We start from the raw sequence: 17,406 nt of genomic DNA, 5'->3' as shown, positions 1-17,406 counted from the left end.
ATTGTAGAATTGAATACCTGAGTGGAAGAAGGGCCCAACTCCAATTTTTTACAAAAATGAGTTAGACCCAGCATATTATTGCCAACAGATTGTTCTTCCTTGTGTGTGAAAGATGAGCCAAAATCAACTCTCCAAATAGTCTTTCAAGTACACTTAATCATGGTTTTCATGGAAGAAAGGCCCAACTCCGTGGAGTTGGGCCCTTTTTCCACAAATATTGGGTTAAAGAGGAATTTTGTTCATCCATGAAATCTGCTTTTCACTACAATAAACTTTCTTGACATGCTTCTACTTGTGCAATTAATGGATAATTGCCAAATTTCTGTAGCTATTTATAACACATCTGCTTACGGAACTGGCACTTGCAGTATATTAGTGGAAGAAGGGCCCAACTCCAGTTCAGTATTAAGACCTATCCCGTTGCCATGGAAACATCATATTTAATTTTGAATGTATGAAATATTGTATATTCATGTATTAAAGGTCCCCTGAAGAGGAAAACATTCTGCCTATAAAACTTTTCAAAATATTTAGTTTTTTCCTAATATCTCAAAAACAGTTTTGATGGAGTTGGGCCCTTCTTCCACTCAGGTATTCAATAATGTTACCATACAGGTACAGAGTATACATGTAGTAAGTGCATGTACCGCGAGATATACATACAGTATCCAAAACCAACCTTTGTTTTATAACTTCATTTCAAAAGGAGTTATGTCCCCATCATACTGTTAATACCACTTGTCTCCAATGCCCCCCTTTTTTATTTAGTAGGGTTAAGTACACAGAGTTATTTAGATTGAGGCAAATACATCAATTTATATTTTCTTATTTTATTTGTAATAATGTTTTATCAATTATCAATTATCAATATAAAAATAAGCTAAAATGACTGAAAAGACTCAATAAGGTTTACAAAGAAACATAAAAAAGTATAAAAAAAATGTATGAAACTTATTGAAAGACCTATAAAGTTGTTCTCTAAAATCAAGTTTTCTCAGCAGTTAAATATCGCATCAATTGAGAGAAGTGTTGGTGCAACTGTTGTGCACTTGTTATTCAATGCAGGCCTTTTTGCAGGGCCCTGTGTAATTGCTGATTGTGTTACCCTGGGTAAATATGATGTAATAAATAAATAAATAAAATAAATAAATCTTGCATCTAGATCTATACGCTCTTGGGTTAAGTTGGTTTCAAAATTTAAAATTGAGAATAAATGAGGTACTGTACATGACAACTAAACCAGGCCTGAAAATGATATTTTGACATGTCTGCATTGTTTGAATATTTGAAAATAGTTAATGTTGACTTCTTTTGTTCTTTTTCTCCTGCAGGTGGTTTTGCCTTAGTGTTTCTAGTGAAATCACGCAATAATGGAAGGCATTATGCCCTCAAGCGTATGTTTGTCAACAATGACCAGGACCTTGCAGTTTGTAAACGAGAGATTAAGATCATGGTAAGCAATTACATGTGATAGCAGACTCAGTACACCGGTCGATCTTACCGTTTCCGATGTTGATTAAGATACTTCTTGCATCGATCCCGAGATGCGGAAAAACCAATAGTCATTTTGTCCCACATAAATGAATAAATAACAAAACCCCGATCCCCGGTGGACTCACCCAAAAGGTGACGTCACACCATATGATCGCCTTATCCTCCTTGGTCTCCGACTGACACAGGCGTGCCTATCGATTGTTCATAGCACTGTGTATCAATTTCTCGACCAAAAGGCGAGATATACGGTTGTAGTTTCACACCTTAGGTAAAACCAAACCGGTATTGTTCGGCTGAGGATAGTTTTGACGGCATTTTCTGGCGAAAAAGTGACAAAAAGCGATCCAAAACTTAGCTACATATCGTGCCTCCGTTTGTATCACGGGACACACGAGCAATTCAAAATGGCCGCTCGTTGGCGCCATTCATTTTGTTTCCCACGTAAAACAACCATTGCAGCCTGTAAGTTACAATAGATGTTTGTACATACACATTGTATTTCATGTACGGTAGGTTATTGTTGCTATGTTAGGGTGATTACTCTATCGTTATGTCTTCATTACCGTCCAATAAAGACGAGTTAATCAGATATTCATACGGTGGGGATTGGTAGGGACCCGTCTGACATTTTAGTAATAAAGTTAGCCAGTCCTTACTTTTACCACTAACGTTAGCGACCAGCCTCCGTGCTCAGGTTTGCTTACTGGGCTTGAGTCGCGTGTTGGGGGGTAGTGCCCCCTCCCTTTCTCCTCGCTTCGCCTCGGCCCTGTCGGGCTTGCCCTTCCCTGGTGACGGAGCGGGACACACACCCGCTCTGTGTCACCCACAAGTAGTGCTCACGAACTTCTATATGTCCTTCTTTGGCTTAGGACTCTCCGAGTTCCAGCTTGACGATTGGGATAGGCTCCGTCATCGCCATAAGACGAAGAAGAGATCTACCACGGGCACTGGTAAGGTCGATGCGGTGGATTCTGCTGTGACAGCCCCTATGGGTCATGGCAGGTCTGCTTAAGGGGCTCGGTCCCCGGACAAGCAGGCGGTTCCTTCGGGACTGCTAGCGCGTCAAAGGCTCAGCAGCCAGCGAAAGCACTGACTATACGTCGGAGCAAAGTAGCAGGCAGCAGAGCGGTAACCACCAGCGAAAACCCTAGCGGGTTTTGCAGCAGGAGGATACCAGTCGTCACGGTAGATTCTGCTGTGACAGCCCCTATGGGTCATGGCAGGTCTGCTTAAGGGGCTCGGTCCCCGGACAAGCAGGCGGTTCCTTCGGGACTGCTAAGCGCGTCCAAAGGCTCAGCAGCCAGCGAAAGCACTGACTATACGTCGGAGCAAAGTAGCAGGCAGCAGAGCGGTAACCACCAGCGAAAACCCTAAGCGGGTTTTGTAGCAGGAGGATACCAGTCCTCTAGCGAAAATCCTCACGGGGTTTTAGCAGGAGGACACCCGTCTGTTGCAGGCATATCTACGGGCTCAAACAGCCACAGTAGTAGCCAGCGACGGGCAGCATGCAAGGGTACCCGGGCTTGCCTGGGTTGAACCCTAGCATGCATGGGTTCAACAGAGACGATACCGCTGCTAACGCTGTGGGTGTAGTCTTAGCAGAACCAACTGGGGTTGTCACACGGCAGCGTTCCATGGCGGGACCGCCGAGTGATACCCTGGGCCCTAGAATAGCTGCTGGCTGTCCACAGGGACTGGCTGGCGATTATTCAGGGGTTGGGCTCGCAGTCTCTCACGGGACAGCGACCCAGGTGCATTCGGTGGCAGCTACAAAGTCGAGCTACGGCTTGACTTCAGTGGTAGCCGCTATGCACCCGCCCATAGCTGCCGTGAGTGGTCCGCCACACACAGCGACCTTGGGCGAAGCTCTAGAGGGTACAGTAAGTAGCTTGAACAGCCTAGCTGATCAACAACCCACTTATGTCCTCGAGAGCCAGCGGAGCGTGGGTGATCCATTACCGTCAATGGGTCAATTACCCTCTCTTGATCGATCACTGTCAAATCAACAGGGCATAGCTCCATGGATTGACGCTGCCTATTCAGGTGGCGAGGTGATTGATCGGGGTATGCACGCTCAGCTACCCGTGGTACTAGGCAAGCTCCCTCTAGCCAAGGGACAGCCGGTATAGCGGGTACCCATACACACGGCTTGATCTCTTGCGGGGAACACAGTGAGGCATGGGTACAGTGGTACACAGCCGGGAGCCCTCACGGGCACCTCACGCTAGTACAGCGCCGGTACCACGCCAGCACACAGCTTGATCCCCAAACAGGGAACGCAGTGTGGCGAGGGTACAGCGGTCCACAGTTGGGAACCCTCACGGGTACCCACGCTGATACCGCACCGGTACCGCAGCACTCGCTTTAGTCGCCACAGTCTCTGTGGCAACAAGGGGGGGGGAGGCGGTGCTGGTACTGCAGTACCATGGGGTTACCCTGGTGGCGGATCCTTTCAGGGTCAGCTGCCGGCTGGGTATGCCCCGTGGTACCCGCCGCAGGGTGTTTCTTCCACGGCCTAGCACCGTGGCAAGTGTGGCCTAGCGATGGCCACGCAGTACCAACATCAGCTGTTGACCAGGCCAGCCGGCATGGGGCTAACCCAGATCTTGATCAGGGTAGGCCCCGTGCTGCTAGCGCTAGGACGACGGCTGCGAGAGCATGCGGACCCAGTGGTGCCATGGCGGATACCTCAGGGTCTTGCGGGAGTACTCCCTCTTCTGCTAGCAGGTAGTCGGCGAGCCACACAGTGGTTATGCCTTCTTACCGCTTTCAGATGCCCGTCCTCAGTTACCGTCATCATCGGAGCATGATACGGATACTGTGGGCGAGGAAAGGAGTCGGAAGCTGAGTCCGGTAGTGACATCACTACAATCTCCTTCCCCGCTGCCCTTGAGCAACAGCACTGATCTTCCTCCGGACACCCCTAAGGGGGAGTCCATGGAGGAGGACCAGGGATCCTTTCAGTAGGATGCTCAGCTGCTGCTTCCTCACAGGGGCGCCTGCACTCTCATTCCGGCAAACCTCACGGGTAGATATCGTGGGGCTGTCGAGCTCAGTAGAGCTATGACGCCGCGTGCTTGCACGCTTCCTCTGCGGGTAGCGCGGGAGGACCACGGGACCTACCTGAGGGGATCCGAGAGGGACCCAGATGTCGTCAAGCGTATCACGCTCAGACAACATCTGAGCTCTTCCGCGAGGTGAGCCTATTAGCGGTGCTAACAGCTAACCTCAACGAGAGCTCCATGGGCCTAGCCCATAGGGGTGTCCACTCAGCGCCCGGGGAGGGCCTGCCACTCCAATCGCTCAGCGATGGAAAGGCAGGGTCCTTTTTCTCTTTGGATGCTTCTGCGCTACGGTGGAGGACCGTGCAAAGAAGCTACCAACGGGAGCACTCTGAAGAGGTCGGAAACTGCCCTTACCATGGGTAGGAGCTCCGACTTCAGCAGGCCGTGCACCACCAACAGTACCGAGCCCACTACCTCTGCAGCACCCATTTCTGGGAGGCGCAAGGGTAGCACAGGAACAGCTGGCAAGCCCCGAAGAAGAGCAAGCGCTCCTCCAAGGGAAGCTAGGCAGAGCATTCCTAGGGGCTCAGCGGTTTTTCCACAGGGGATCTCCCAGTGGGCGACCGCTTATGGCTTTCACCCAGAGGTGGGAAACCATCTCTTTGAGCGCCTGGGTATGGTCAGTGGTGAGTGGGGGTTACAGACTGGCAACCCAGTCTCCCCACATTCGTCTGCACATTTCAGAGGTCCACAGTAGTGCCGTCAGACGGCCCCCAGCGTCGGGCACTACTGACAGGGGATCACACAGCTTCTCACTAAGCGGGCGATTGTCCCGGTCTACCCCCCGTTCTACGGGTGATCTTGGAGCCATTGGCTCCAAGGAAGACCGGCGACGGGGGCCCCATCCGGAACCGCAGGCTGTTGAACACGTTCTTCCGACACAAGAGGTACAAAATGGGGACTCTCGACTCGGTGCTAGCCTGCCCCATCAGGGGCATGGGAACAACATCGCTAGATCTCTCGGGACGCCTATCTGCATATGCCAATCGCCTCTCAAGATCGGAGGCATCTGCGCTTCTAGGTACAGGATCAAAATTACCAGTTTTGATACCGGCCATCCGCCTGTCCATCTCTCCCAGGGTGTTTAACACTCTTGGTCAGAGCGGTGGCAGCGTACCTGAAGCACAGGGGTGTCAACATCAGTTGCTACCTGGACGTTTGGCTCATATACGGACGCACTCCACTGAAGACTACGGGTCTCATGGGGTTGATAGTCCGTAGGGTGCGGGACCCTGGATTTTTGATCAGCTCAAAAAGTCCAGCGTGGTCCCGACGCTTGAACACCACTATTTGTAGGGGCCCAGATCACCCTCACGGAGGGTTCGCGGTGCTCTCACCCGAGCGGGTGGCGAACATGGTGCGGTGTGCCTGACTCTTGGCGAGTCTCGGGCAAAACCCGCTGTGGCATGGATGAAGGTGGTAGGCCTAATGGCCAGTATGGTAGACCTCGTACAGTACTGCCGTCTCGACGTTAGGCTTACCCAACTACACCTTCTAGCCTGCTTGCAGGCCCCGGCGTCACCCAATAACCCGCGCGGATCCGCTGCCGGAGGTCGCGCGAGGGGGACCCCGGTGGTCGCCCCATCAGCCCAATTTGACCCAGGGTGTCAGGTTTCCTGCACCCCGGTATGTCACGTAGTAGCGACCATAGCGTCAAAAGCGGGGCTGGGGGTCCACATCCACGGAGACTCCGTCTCGGGCCTATGGGGGCCATAGAGACAGAGTTTCACATCAACCTCCCTCGCTTACGAGGAGGTGATCGTGGAATCACATACCGTTGTCCTGACGGTTAACACAACCGTGGTAGCCTACCCCAACAGACAAGGGGACTCCGGGCCACCACGATTGAGCCTGCATGCACGACACCTGATAGGGTGGTGCAAGTTCAGGCAGATTACGATGAGAGCGATACACATCGCGGGCGTCACCAGCATTCTCGCGCACAATCTGTCACGAGGGAGGGTGTCGGGACCAGCAGAATGGTCCCTTGCTCCATGAGGTCGCTCAGGCGATCTTCAAGGGGATGTACCACCCCTCGAAAGATCTGTTCGCATCTCATCGCAATCATCCACTGCCGGTGTACTGCTCAAGGGTCGCGGACCCCCAAGCATTCACCATGGACGCTCTGTCCATAGACTGGGGAGGGATGACAGCTTATGCAGTCCCTCCGATCTCACTACTCATGAGGGTGGTGGCCAAGATCGGGTGGGAAGACTGCATTGTCATTCTGCTAGCGGCAAGGCCGCTGGCACTCCCGAGGTACCAGATCTACTCCGGATGCCCGGGCGGAGGTACCCAGTCTATCACTAGAGCACCTGCAGTTAGCTGCATGGCCCTTACCAGGAACACGCAGCGGAGGGATACTTTTCATCAGAAGCTGTTTTCTCATCGCCCGGGGCTAGGCGGAAGTCTACCCTCCGTACGTAGAGCCAGAGTCTGGCTCCATACTACGCTTGGTGCAATGAGACAAATAGCTCTCCGCTAGAACCTCTGTGCTGCTAGTTCCGGAGTTTCTGACAGAAAAGTTCCAAGCAAGACTTCAGCGGGCCACTGGGGCCAGCTATAAGTCAGCTGTCCTCTCCATTCACCGAGGTTTGAGGCGAATCGACTATCATAGCCGATGGTTACCTTATTAGTCTACGCCTCGACGGTATGTTCAACAGTGTCTACCAAAAGGGAAGTGATCCTCCTAAGGGATCCCAACACAGTCTTAGATTACTTTAAGGGTCACCCTTTTGACCTTCCGTCAAAAGCGACGCTTAAATACGTAACTCTCAAGATGGCTTTCCGGTTTGGCGTTGGCTTCGGGACGGCGGTGCTGAGTTGCACACGGTCTCGAGGTTAGCTTCCGTGTTCACAAACACTGGAGCGACACTGTTTCGACGCTCTGTTCTCGTGACTACGAACGGGCGCGGTGCATACCGACATTTGTCCCTCTCCAAGCCCCAGGGGTGGGCGGGGTTCGGCTGAGGCCAGAGGTAGGCTGGGGTGTCCGATAAGGCGCTGCAGCACTATTTCTTCGAACACAAGCCTTGCGAGGGACTCACGACCGCATTCATCACCCTTACAGAGCCTTTCGGTCCAGCCGCTGTCGCAATGGCTGGTCCAGGTGTTAGTGGGGTCCGGGGATCGCGAAGGTTTCGCGTCCCACGACCCACTCGACACTGAGCTATCTCATCATCTTGGGTATACCGTTCGGTTGTCCCTTGAGGAGATCTAGCAGGCGGTGTCCCGGAAGCCACCTTCGCCCTTCTCTACGATACTTCCGTTACGTTAGTAATCAGAGACGGGACGGGAGGTTTACCGGGACATTGTTCGGGCGATCATAATACGGTGGTGTACGGGTACCAGGTTTTCAGACTATACAGAATACTCAGCATGGTAAGAACCAGTGTCGCTATTCTTAACCACCAAACTTATTAAGTAAGGAGGTTTATGTCTGTGATCGCGTGGTCTTTTTGTTTCCCGACCGTTGGGGAAAATATTTTCTGACCTCGCGAAAACCATCGTTACCGCTCCCGATCCCTGATCAGATGCTGACCAATCTTGTACCTCCATCCGCCGGTTACTTGCTAGATCGATCTTTCAGATGTTGATGCAAGAAGTATCTTAATCAACATCGAAGCGGTAAGATCGACCGGTGTACTGAGTCTAGTCCCAAACAGAAATGTTTGGTAGACTCATAACGGTGCGATCTTACCTTTCCGATGTTGATTATCCCGACCTGCCACCCCTACAAGTTTGGTCCGAGTAGGGGATTCCAAGTCGGATAAGGGGCGATCATATGGTGTGGCGTCACCTTTTGGGTGAGTCCACCGGGGATCGGGGTTTTGTTATTTATTCATTTATGTGGGACAAAATGACTATTGGTTTTTCCGCATCTCGGGATCGATGCAAGAAGTATCTTAATCAACATCGGAAAGGTAAGATCGCACCGGTTATGAGTCTACCAAACATTTCTGTTTGGGACTATTATGGACCACAATGGCCTCATCCCAATGACATAGTTCAATAACCTCAATTAAATAATCATAGTGCAAAATTTGACCTCAAGTTGCGGAGTATGTTTTTGTTACCAATTTTTCATTCAATAAATGTACAAATGTATAGGGGTTAAATAACTGTGCCCTGATAGATGAGCATGTTGTTGATCCTAGTGACTGGAAAGTGGAGAGTATACTACATGTACACAAATGTAGTACACAAATGTAAACCATACCTATAAACCATACCTATGTGAAGGAACTCTGCCTTCCCACCACCGTGTGTAATATGCAGGATTGGTACAAAAACAGGTAAAACCGACCTGTCTTGAGTTGAATAATTGCCTAACGAAGGATGAAAGCAATCTGACATGTTCCTGACACAAATCAAGTTAATATTTCCTATTAATATGGACACTTTCAAATTAATAAAGTGTCTGTAATAATAAAATCATGATCGTTAAATTAACATTTTATGACAATGAGAGAAGGGGTGATTGAAATAAGAGCAGATTCCAAATTCAGGTCAACAATATTCACTCCAGAAATTAATTTTAAAAGGATAAAAAAATTTCATCCAGATTATCTTGACCATACTTAAGTTGTACCTTTAATTAAAATATCTTTTTATATAATGTGGCCTTGTCCATGCTCTAAAACACTGTAAAAAGTCTCCTCATGACTGTTTCATCTGGCACTTGAAAGATAATTTTGTTTTTGAAATATATTGAATGAATTTTTTTTGATCCTTTAATTACTTTGAGGAGTGTAGTTGTCATATTTGCCTTTAATTTAAATGACATATTCACATTCATTTGACAGTTGGGTAATATGCCAGACTATTTTTAGTATGCAACTACAAAAGCCCGGTGGCAGTTTGGAAATTAATTTGTCATGTTTGTGTCATGTGGAAAGAGATCACTGTAATTTAATACTTGCGTTTCCATAAGTGCTAAAATTGACTTTGGTACAGTTTTATTTGAAATACAGTTACAAGCATTTAGAATCCACACTCCCCCTGTGGAAGATTTTGGAAATATCTTCCACAGAGGGAGTATGAATTTCAAATGGAAGCACATTAGGCATATTCATTTGAATTTCATACTCCCTCTGAGAAAGATTCATCCTGAATCATACACAGAGGGAGGGCGAGTTAACAGTTTCAAATGCAGCCGCCTGATGTGTTCATTCCATTTGAAATTCATACTCCCCCTGTGGAAGATATTTCCAAAATTTTCCACAGGGGGAGTGTGGATTTTAAATGGAATAGCTCATTGGTTTTGAATGTCACAAATTCTTGATATTTGTTTTCAGTTATTTTAATTGCTTGCTATGAAAACAGAGCACAGGAATTCATTTTATTTTTGAACCTTTTCTTGCCTTTTCTTCACTAACAATAACATCAACACCAGGGGTAGCGCTGGCTTCAAAATTTAAGGGGTCCGAGTGATTTTTGTTGGACTCATTCAGCCCTCCAAAAGTCAAATTTAAGGGGTCCAATGGGAATTTTAAGGGGTCCGAGTCCGACTATGGAAACATCACCCACTAATATTAGAGGTTACGATATGCTGGACATGGGGTTGTATTATGCATTTTACATCAACAAAATACAGCATGCAATAATTATGAGCCTCCCAGGGGGTACAATTTCCAAACGGCTAAAAAAAGGTAAATATTGCTTGCACCCGGCCTGCTAAAAATTGTATTCGTCGCAAGCAGGAAAATGTAAGTTTCCATAAGCCTACTATTTCTCAAGTTTGTTTCGAGCGTTTAGTTTTGAACATGCTCCATGAATGTGTGCTCAAAATCACTTGCACTTGCCCCCCCCCTCCTTTTTGACTTGCCAAAATTGCCCCCCCGCTGCCAAAAAATTCTTCCCCCCCCCCCCCTTCAATTTTACCCTCATAATTGCACAACCTCTGAACTTCAAGAAAATCCAAAATATGGGAGTGCAAACCCCAAAACTAGGGGTTGTTTTTTACAATCCAGTCCTTGTTCAGGGGTTGCTTTTTACAATCCAGTCCTGTTTGTTCATCATGTATAAATGTTATAATGGCGCTTTTTATTTAGTCAAAACGCCAACCCTTAATTATCGAAAACGTAGTCATACATACATACATACAAAAGTACATTTGATATAGCGCTGTTACATCAAGATCAAAGCGCAGTATGAACCAGTGAAAAACGGCAATAAGAGAAAATGGCAAACATAAAGTATACAATACAAGCAAAAACATTATTCATCATTTGGATACAAGTGTGTTTTCAGACATTTTTTGAACTTGGAGAGTGTGTCACAGTTTCTGATTTCAGCTGGTAAGTTGTTCCAGATGTGCGGAGCGATATATGTAAAAGTCCGGTTATGAGCAGATATGAGTGTTTTAGTAGGAGTGCGTTCGGATAGCCGGGTGATGTCAGAAGCTGAGCGAAGACTAGCCCGTAGCGGCTGGTACATAGTCAGACAAGAAGCTAAATAGTCGGCGCAGCTCCATGGAGGCACTTATAGGCGAGTACAATGATCTTAAATGTTATACGGTCTTTGACAGGTAACCAGTGCAGTTGTTGTAAGCACGGCGTGGCATGGTCAAATTTCAGCGCACCACAAATTAACTTCGCAGACCAGTTTTGTATGCGTTGGAGCCGTTTGATGTCCGTTTTGTTGGAACCAAGCAATAAAGCATTACCATAATCGAGTCTTGACAGAACTAGAGCTCGGATGACAGAGTGACAAGAATCAAAGTCAAGATATTTGCGAATGCGCGATATATTTCTGAGTTGATAGTTGAGACTGGTGCAGAGACTTGTGATATGAGAAGACATTGTCATTGAAGTGTCAAAGACAACCCCCAGATTACGGACATTCTCAGAAGGTGTTATTGTCTTACCACAAACTTGCAAGGATACAGGAGGCATCTTGCACTTGAGATGTTCAGGAACAGCAACGAAAAACTCTGTCTTCTCTTCATTAAGCTTGAGCATGTTCTTCGTCATCCATGACTTAATGTCAAAAATGCACGAAGAGAGCTGCGAGAGCGAAGTTGTGATGGATTGTGGGTCACATGGATTGAATGGCAAATTATACAGTTGTATATCATCAGCATACATATGGAATTGCAGTCTGTGCTGCCGTACTATGCGACCAATGGGAACAGAGTAGATGGTGAATGACTGTGGGCCCACGATCGACCCCTGAGGTAGGCCATACTTCAGAACATGAGAGTTGGAGAACACCCCATCAATACAAACACATGATGTTCTCTCCGACAGGTAAGATTTATACCATTCCAGCGCAGTCCCTGTTACACCGATGTCATGATGAAGGCGATCAAGCAAGATTGAGTGGCTCACAGTGTCAAACGCTGCGCTTAAGTCCAAAAGGACTAGGAATACACCTCTGCGCTGAGAAACATGCTGCATGATGTCGTCTTTAACTTTCAGCAGGGCTGACTCAGTACTGTGTGAAGTCCTGTAAGCCGACTGTAAGGGTTCACGTAGATTTTCTCTGGTCATGTAATCATTGATGTTATTGACAGCATGTTTTTCGATGACTTTCGACACAAATGGTATGTTTGATACTGGGCGATAGTTTCTTAACTCGTTGGGGTCCAGCGATTGTTTTTTGATAATAGGAGCAACAACAGCGTGCTTCAATGAGGATGGGAACACTCCAGAGCTGAGAGATGTATTGACAACCTCGGTGATCATTGGAACAAACATTGATGGGTTTTGTTTTATGAACCATGTTGGCAACGGGTCCAGAAGACAAGTTTTTGATGGTGCTTTGTTGATATGAGCTAAGATTTCCTCTTCACTCACTGGGTTGAATTCATGAAAACTACAATCAACAGGTGAGGATGGAGCTACATCACTAGCAACATTGGCATTCTCAAGTTCTTTTTCAATGCCTTGGTAGATTATGTTGACTTTATCAGTAAAGAAGGTGGCAAAGTCATTACTGAGATCTTGTGCAGATTCATGTGCAGGCAGTATTTTTGTGCCTTTACCGAGGAGGGAATTTACTTTCTTGAACATTGTCTTAGAGTCCGCTTGTTCAAATTCAGATCTGTAATGCTCCTTTTTGGCTTTTTTTATCATTTCATTAACCAGCTTTCTTTGGTCAATGTAGATCTGACGGTGAATTTCAAGGTTAGTTGTCCTCCATTTATGCTCTTATTTGCGGCGGAGGCGACGGGCAACATGGATGTCAGTATTGTACCAAGGCTGATGGGGTCTATTGGTACGAGATCGGACAGTGGTAGGAGCATGCTTATCAAGAGTGTTCTTTATGGTGTTATTGTAGAGTTCAACAAGATCATTGACAGTGTCACTTTGAGAATCAAAGTCAGAGATAAGATCATCATGGAAGGATTTGAGATCAATATCTTTGAAATTGCGTGTGACAAACTCGGTTTTCTGATATTTTGGCTTTGACATCGCGATCAAGCAATAAACAACATGATGGTCGGAAAGCATTGATTCTTGTATGCAGTCCTTGATGAGATTGTCTTCAGGACGTGAGATAACAAGATCCAATGTATTCCCAGATCGATGTCCTAACCCTAATTCTGACCTTTCACCTCCTAAACCTGAATCAACCCCTTCAAAACTGGCAAAGTTCTGAAAAATTATGATCACACGACGTGACTATGTTTATGTGTATTTTTAATGTAAAAAGGTGCAGAATTCAACACCCCAAATCTTACCATGTGCCGCTAATTCACTGCAATTTTATCCTATATTGCCATCAATAAAGAATACAAAGTTGACTTTTTTGTGTTGAGGAAACTCCATTTTTTTTTAGCATGACATGAAAATTAGTTAAATGATGATTTACTATGGTATAAAACTCCCGATAAAACGATCATCATTAGTAAACATTAATGCATGATCGGGGAAATCCCCCACTGACAGTTTATACAAGGGAGAGATTCTTTCGCAAGTGGAGTCAATTGTCACACTTTTTCATTCGCAGAGCCTTGACTTGCACAATGTTTCAACAGATTGGTATTCAGAGTGAACGATCTGATTAAGTTCTTGGAGCATTTATTTTTGACATTCTGTCTGAAATGATCGCAATTGTTTTGTGCCCTGTCCATAAGGTTTTACATGCCTGATTTTCTGTGCGTCTGAGATATTCTTGGCTAACGCATTAGGTAAGCTTAAGGTTAATTTTATTGCGTCCCAACAACAGTTCCACGCGTCCCTGAAGAGCAGACGCGCACCAGCGCGACCCTTGATCAACACGATCCATAGGAATCGACCAATTGCTACAAGAACAATTAGGCTTGGCCCCCGGGACTTGGACTCATATGAGCACTGGTTTAGTGCTGGATCTGACAAACTATCCTCAAGTAAACAATATCCAATTTAACCTTTTTGATAAATCTCACAATTCTTGCAGTTAGACCCCAGATGTCATCATTTAACGTCACGCTGAATTGCAATGCAGAAACAAATTTCGCTCAATGATGTGCGGAGTGTGCGCATCGTTTTTGGTTGCCTGACGTCAAATTTCGGCTTTCCTGTGCCGGGTAGACGATTCTGCGAGGCATGCTAATGCTGCTTTCTAACATACATTTGTATATCTTCATGCCTTTGTTTCCTTCATTAAAATTCTTCCTCATCTGTCAATGTTCTTTACCACCAGCAGTACCGCCGACAAGGGGGGCTAACTTAAAGGGGTACGTTACCCCTTTGCCCGGGGTCCTAGGGGGCCCGTAAAAATAAAGAAAACATATTAATGGGCCCATAAAAGCAAAGAAAAGACACTTTTACCCCTGGGCCCGTAATGGCTCTCGGCGGCATTGACCACCAGCAGAAAAATTGAATAGTTTTATTTTATAGAAAAGTAGATGTTGCATGGATAGGGTATGGGCAACACACAAAGATCCAATGCGCGCAAGAACGTGACAAGGCAAGTCAAATTGAGCAAATTCAATTTTGCGTCAACAAGAATTGGATTTGCCGAAACACTCCAGTGTACTGATTGCATTAATTCGCATCTTTAGTATCCTCTCTGACTCGGTTTGAGCTATTATGACACTTAATTGATATCCACAGAGAAAACAGTCACTTACATGTATGCTATGAGCTCAAGATTTTATTTTTATCTATCAAAATAAGGGATGCAAACAGCGTGGTTCGGTACTTCTCAGGGAAGATTCTTACCCTTCCCAGAATCCTTTGCAACATGATATATCCCCTCATTTCATCAAATGGCACTCCCATTACTTTGTACAGGTTCCCTTTGTTTTCATTTTGAGAATAGAATGGCTTAAGGATACTAAAACGTATAAAAGACAATATAAACTTGTTCTCTAAAACCCAAGTTTTCTCAGCAATTAAATATCTCAAGTGAGAAAAATGTTGGTGCAACATTGAAATGGGAGAAATGCATTATGGGAAGTGTTTATATCTTCTCCGGGTATTTCTATCACTTACACTGTGGACGACAATAGCCTCATCCCAATTGTATAGTTCAATAACCTCAATAAAATAATAATAGTGCACAATTTGACCTTACGTTGCAGAGTATGAGTTTTTGTACCCAAATTGCCAAGGGTCATTCAATGAATGTATAATTGTATTGGGGTTAAAGAAATTGTGCCATGATAGATGAGCATGTTGTGGATCCTAGTGTTACAAACCTGCTTGAGTCTGTCGCTAACTTGAAAGAGAGGTGACTTACACTGTCATTAAGCTTTGTGAATGCAAATTTGATTTGGATGCTATCTTGTCTAAGGCTTGGTAAACTACATACATGTAGTACTAAACAAATTTCTCAAGAGTTACTCTCTCTCTCTCGTTTCTTAAGTCCGATTCAGACTCCAGATCGCAGCGTGTTGCGATGCTGTCAAGTGATTGCAGCCTCACACGATGAAATTAAAATGTACATTTCCATTTCATCGCACAATATTTGAAAAGCATGTAAGGTCTGCATCACCTTTAATATATATGGTCATTCTGCCGACCATGATTTTCCAGCAGCCAATCACAAACTTGCACGGCTGCGATGTCGCAGCGCGATGTGAAAAGTTGAACTCCATCACGGACCGAAATTTCCACCGCACGATAAAAATTTTCACTGCCGAGCTCGTAAAAACCTGGCTCAGATTTCAGTTTTTATAGCATCGATTTGGAGTCTGAATCGGACTTTATTCTCTCTGATCTTCCTCTCCTGCCTATGTGAAGTATGACACACACATTAGTCAATTATATAATATTGGTTTTGCCAGATTTACAGGCTTCAATGTGTATTATACATGTATGTCATTTTGTTGCAGCAGGTTTCATTATTTCATAAATTTATCCAAGATTTCATATAATATTTTCTCTATGCAAGTAGATAGAATTAGGTTTGTGAAATTGCCTTAAAAAGTGCAAAACCCTAAGGAAAATTTTAGCTTTTACTGAACAGCACTTAAACTTTCCACAGGGTCTTTGCAACAATACTGGAACAAGTTCTTCATATGTCTTGAACTGATTTCCAGATTGGATTTAGTCATAGCTGGCAGCATCAAGGTCAATTCAAGGGCATGGAACTTCTTTTACAAAAATAATTGACTTTTAAGTTAAAAAAAAGTGAAACAAGATTACATCAAGTTAGTGGTACCTGTACCAATTAGGAAGAAAAGCCTAGAAAAACACTGTTATTTCCTTGCAAGCATTTTGCAAAGCGCCCACGCCCCAATAAGCGCCCACCCAGAGTATTTTCAATTTGCTAAAGGGTACCATTAATGTTGAAGTGACTGACAGACGTTGATACAGTGAAATAGCTTGAGGATTTGAAGTCCTGTCTGTGTAAACTTGCAATACATCTGCATCAGAAAAGCTTAGTACTAGAACATCTCAGGACCCTATTATAAAGTAAATTTGTCTCATAATCGGAAAAAACGAAAAAATTAGGTAAACCAGGTAAAAAATAAGCGCCCACCCAAAATGACTTTGTAAAGTGCCCTGGGTGCTCATTGGAATGAATACGGTTTGCCTGAAATATCGGTCAAAAGTATAGTTCTATCCCTTTTGAGTGAATAAAGTAAATTCACAAAATAAATGTTTTAAGCATTTAAGAATCATAATGAGGTTAAGTTGTAATTTTATGCCTATGGAAAACTAAAGTCTGTTTTCACTTTGTGGCAACATTTTCACAATTTTGTACAAAATGCCTTAATTAAATGCCTATTTTTGGAAAATTATCCATTTCAAAATTCAAATATTTTATTTCGTTCAGGGACCCTAAAACTCTAAAACATAATGTTAATTATTTTGCAAATTGCAATATTTTCAAATTATATAATTTATCACATTATTGGTACCCACTACCCATTGCCTCGTATCCACTCATACAAAAAATTTAATTTTCAGTTAATACTTAAGAATTACATGGTAAAAATGCAAAAGGGGGCTACATTTCAAAATAATGACCATTTTTAAATGTTTGAGGGTAGTAAATACATGTACGACCAAAATATGTGTGTAGGGTATTATGGAAGCCCTGCAAAAATTATTGTTCAGAAAGTTCATTCATGAGCATGGTTTCTAACTTGTAATGTAAGCCCCCCTCCCATAACTTTCCAACTTTGTTACATGCATATTATCATAGAGAGGCTGATGTGGTCTTACGCAGACCTACATGTACATCATTGTGAGCTTTGAGATTAATGCTGGCAAGTGAAGTACATTGTAGAACCAAATTTGACAAGAGCTTTAAGCATCCCAAGCAGTGGCGGCACCAGGAATATATTTTTTTGGGGGGGCATTGGGGGAAAAGTGAATTTCGGGGTGGAATGGCAAATCTTGCATAAAATTACATAAAAAGTGAAAATTTACTTAATTTGGGGGGTTTTGCCTCAAAAATGGGGGTG

General features: G+C 44.9%; 1 protein-coding gene across 1 annotated transcript in view; it reads left to right on the top strand.

The window, feature by feature from the left end:
* Positions 1 to 17,406, top strand: part of LOC140170995 (uncharacterized) — a gene marked incomplete at its 5' end in the record, with an annotated part of 81,166 nt that overhangs the window by 5,214 nt on the left and 58,546 nt on the right. The window contains 1 exon segment of the mRNA XM_072194181.1: positions 1,332 to 1,453. Within this exon segment, the coding sequence (XP_072050282.1) occupies positions 1,332 to 1,453 (122 nt within the window).

The sequence above is a fragment of the Amphiura filiformis genome, chromosome 15 (genome assembly GCF_039555335.1).
Source record: "Amphiura filiformis chromosome 15, Afil_fr2py, whole genome shotgun sequence".
NCBI lineage: Eukaryota > Metazoa > Echinodermata > Ophiuroidea > Amphilepidida > Amphiuridae > Amphiura > Amphiura filiformis.
The sequence above is the reverse complement of the archived record's forward strand: the minus strand, read 5'-3'. Positions and strand labels throughout refer to the sequence as shown.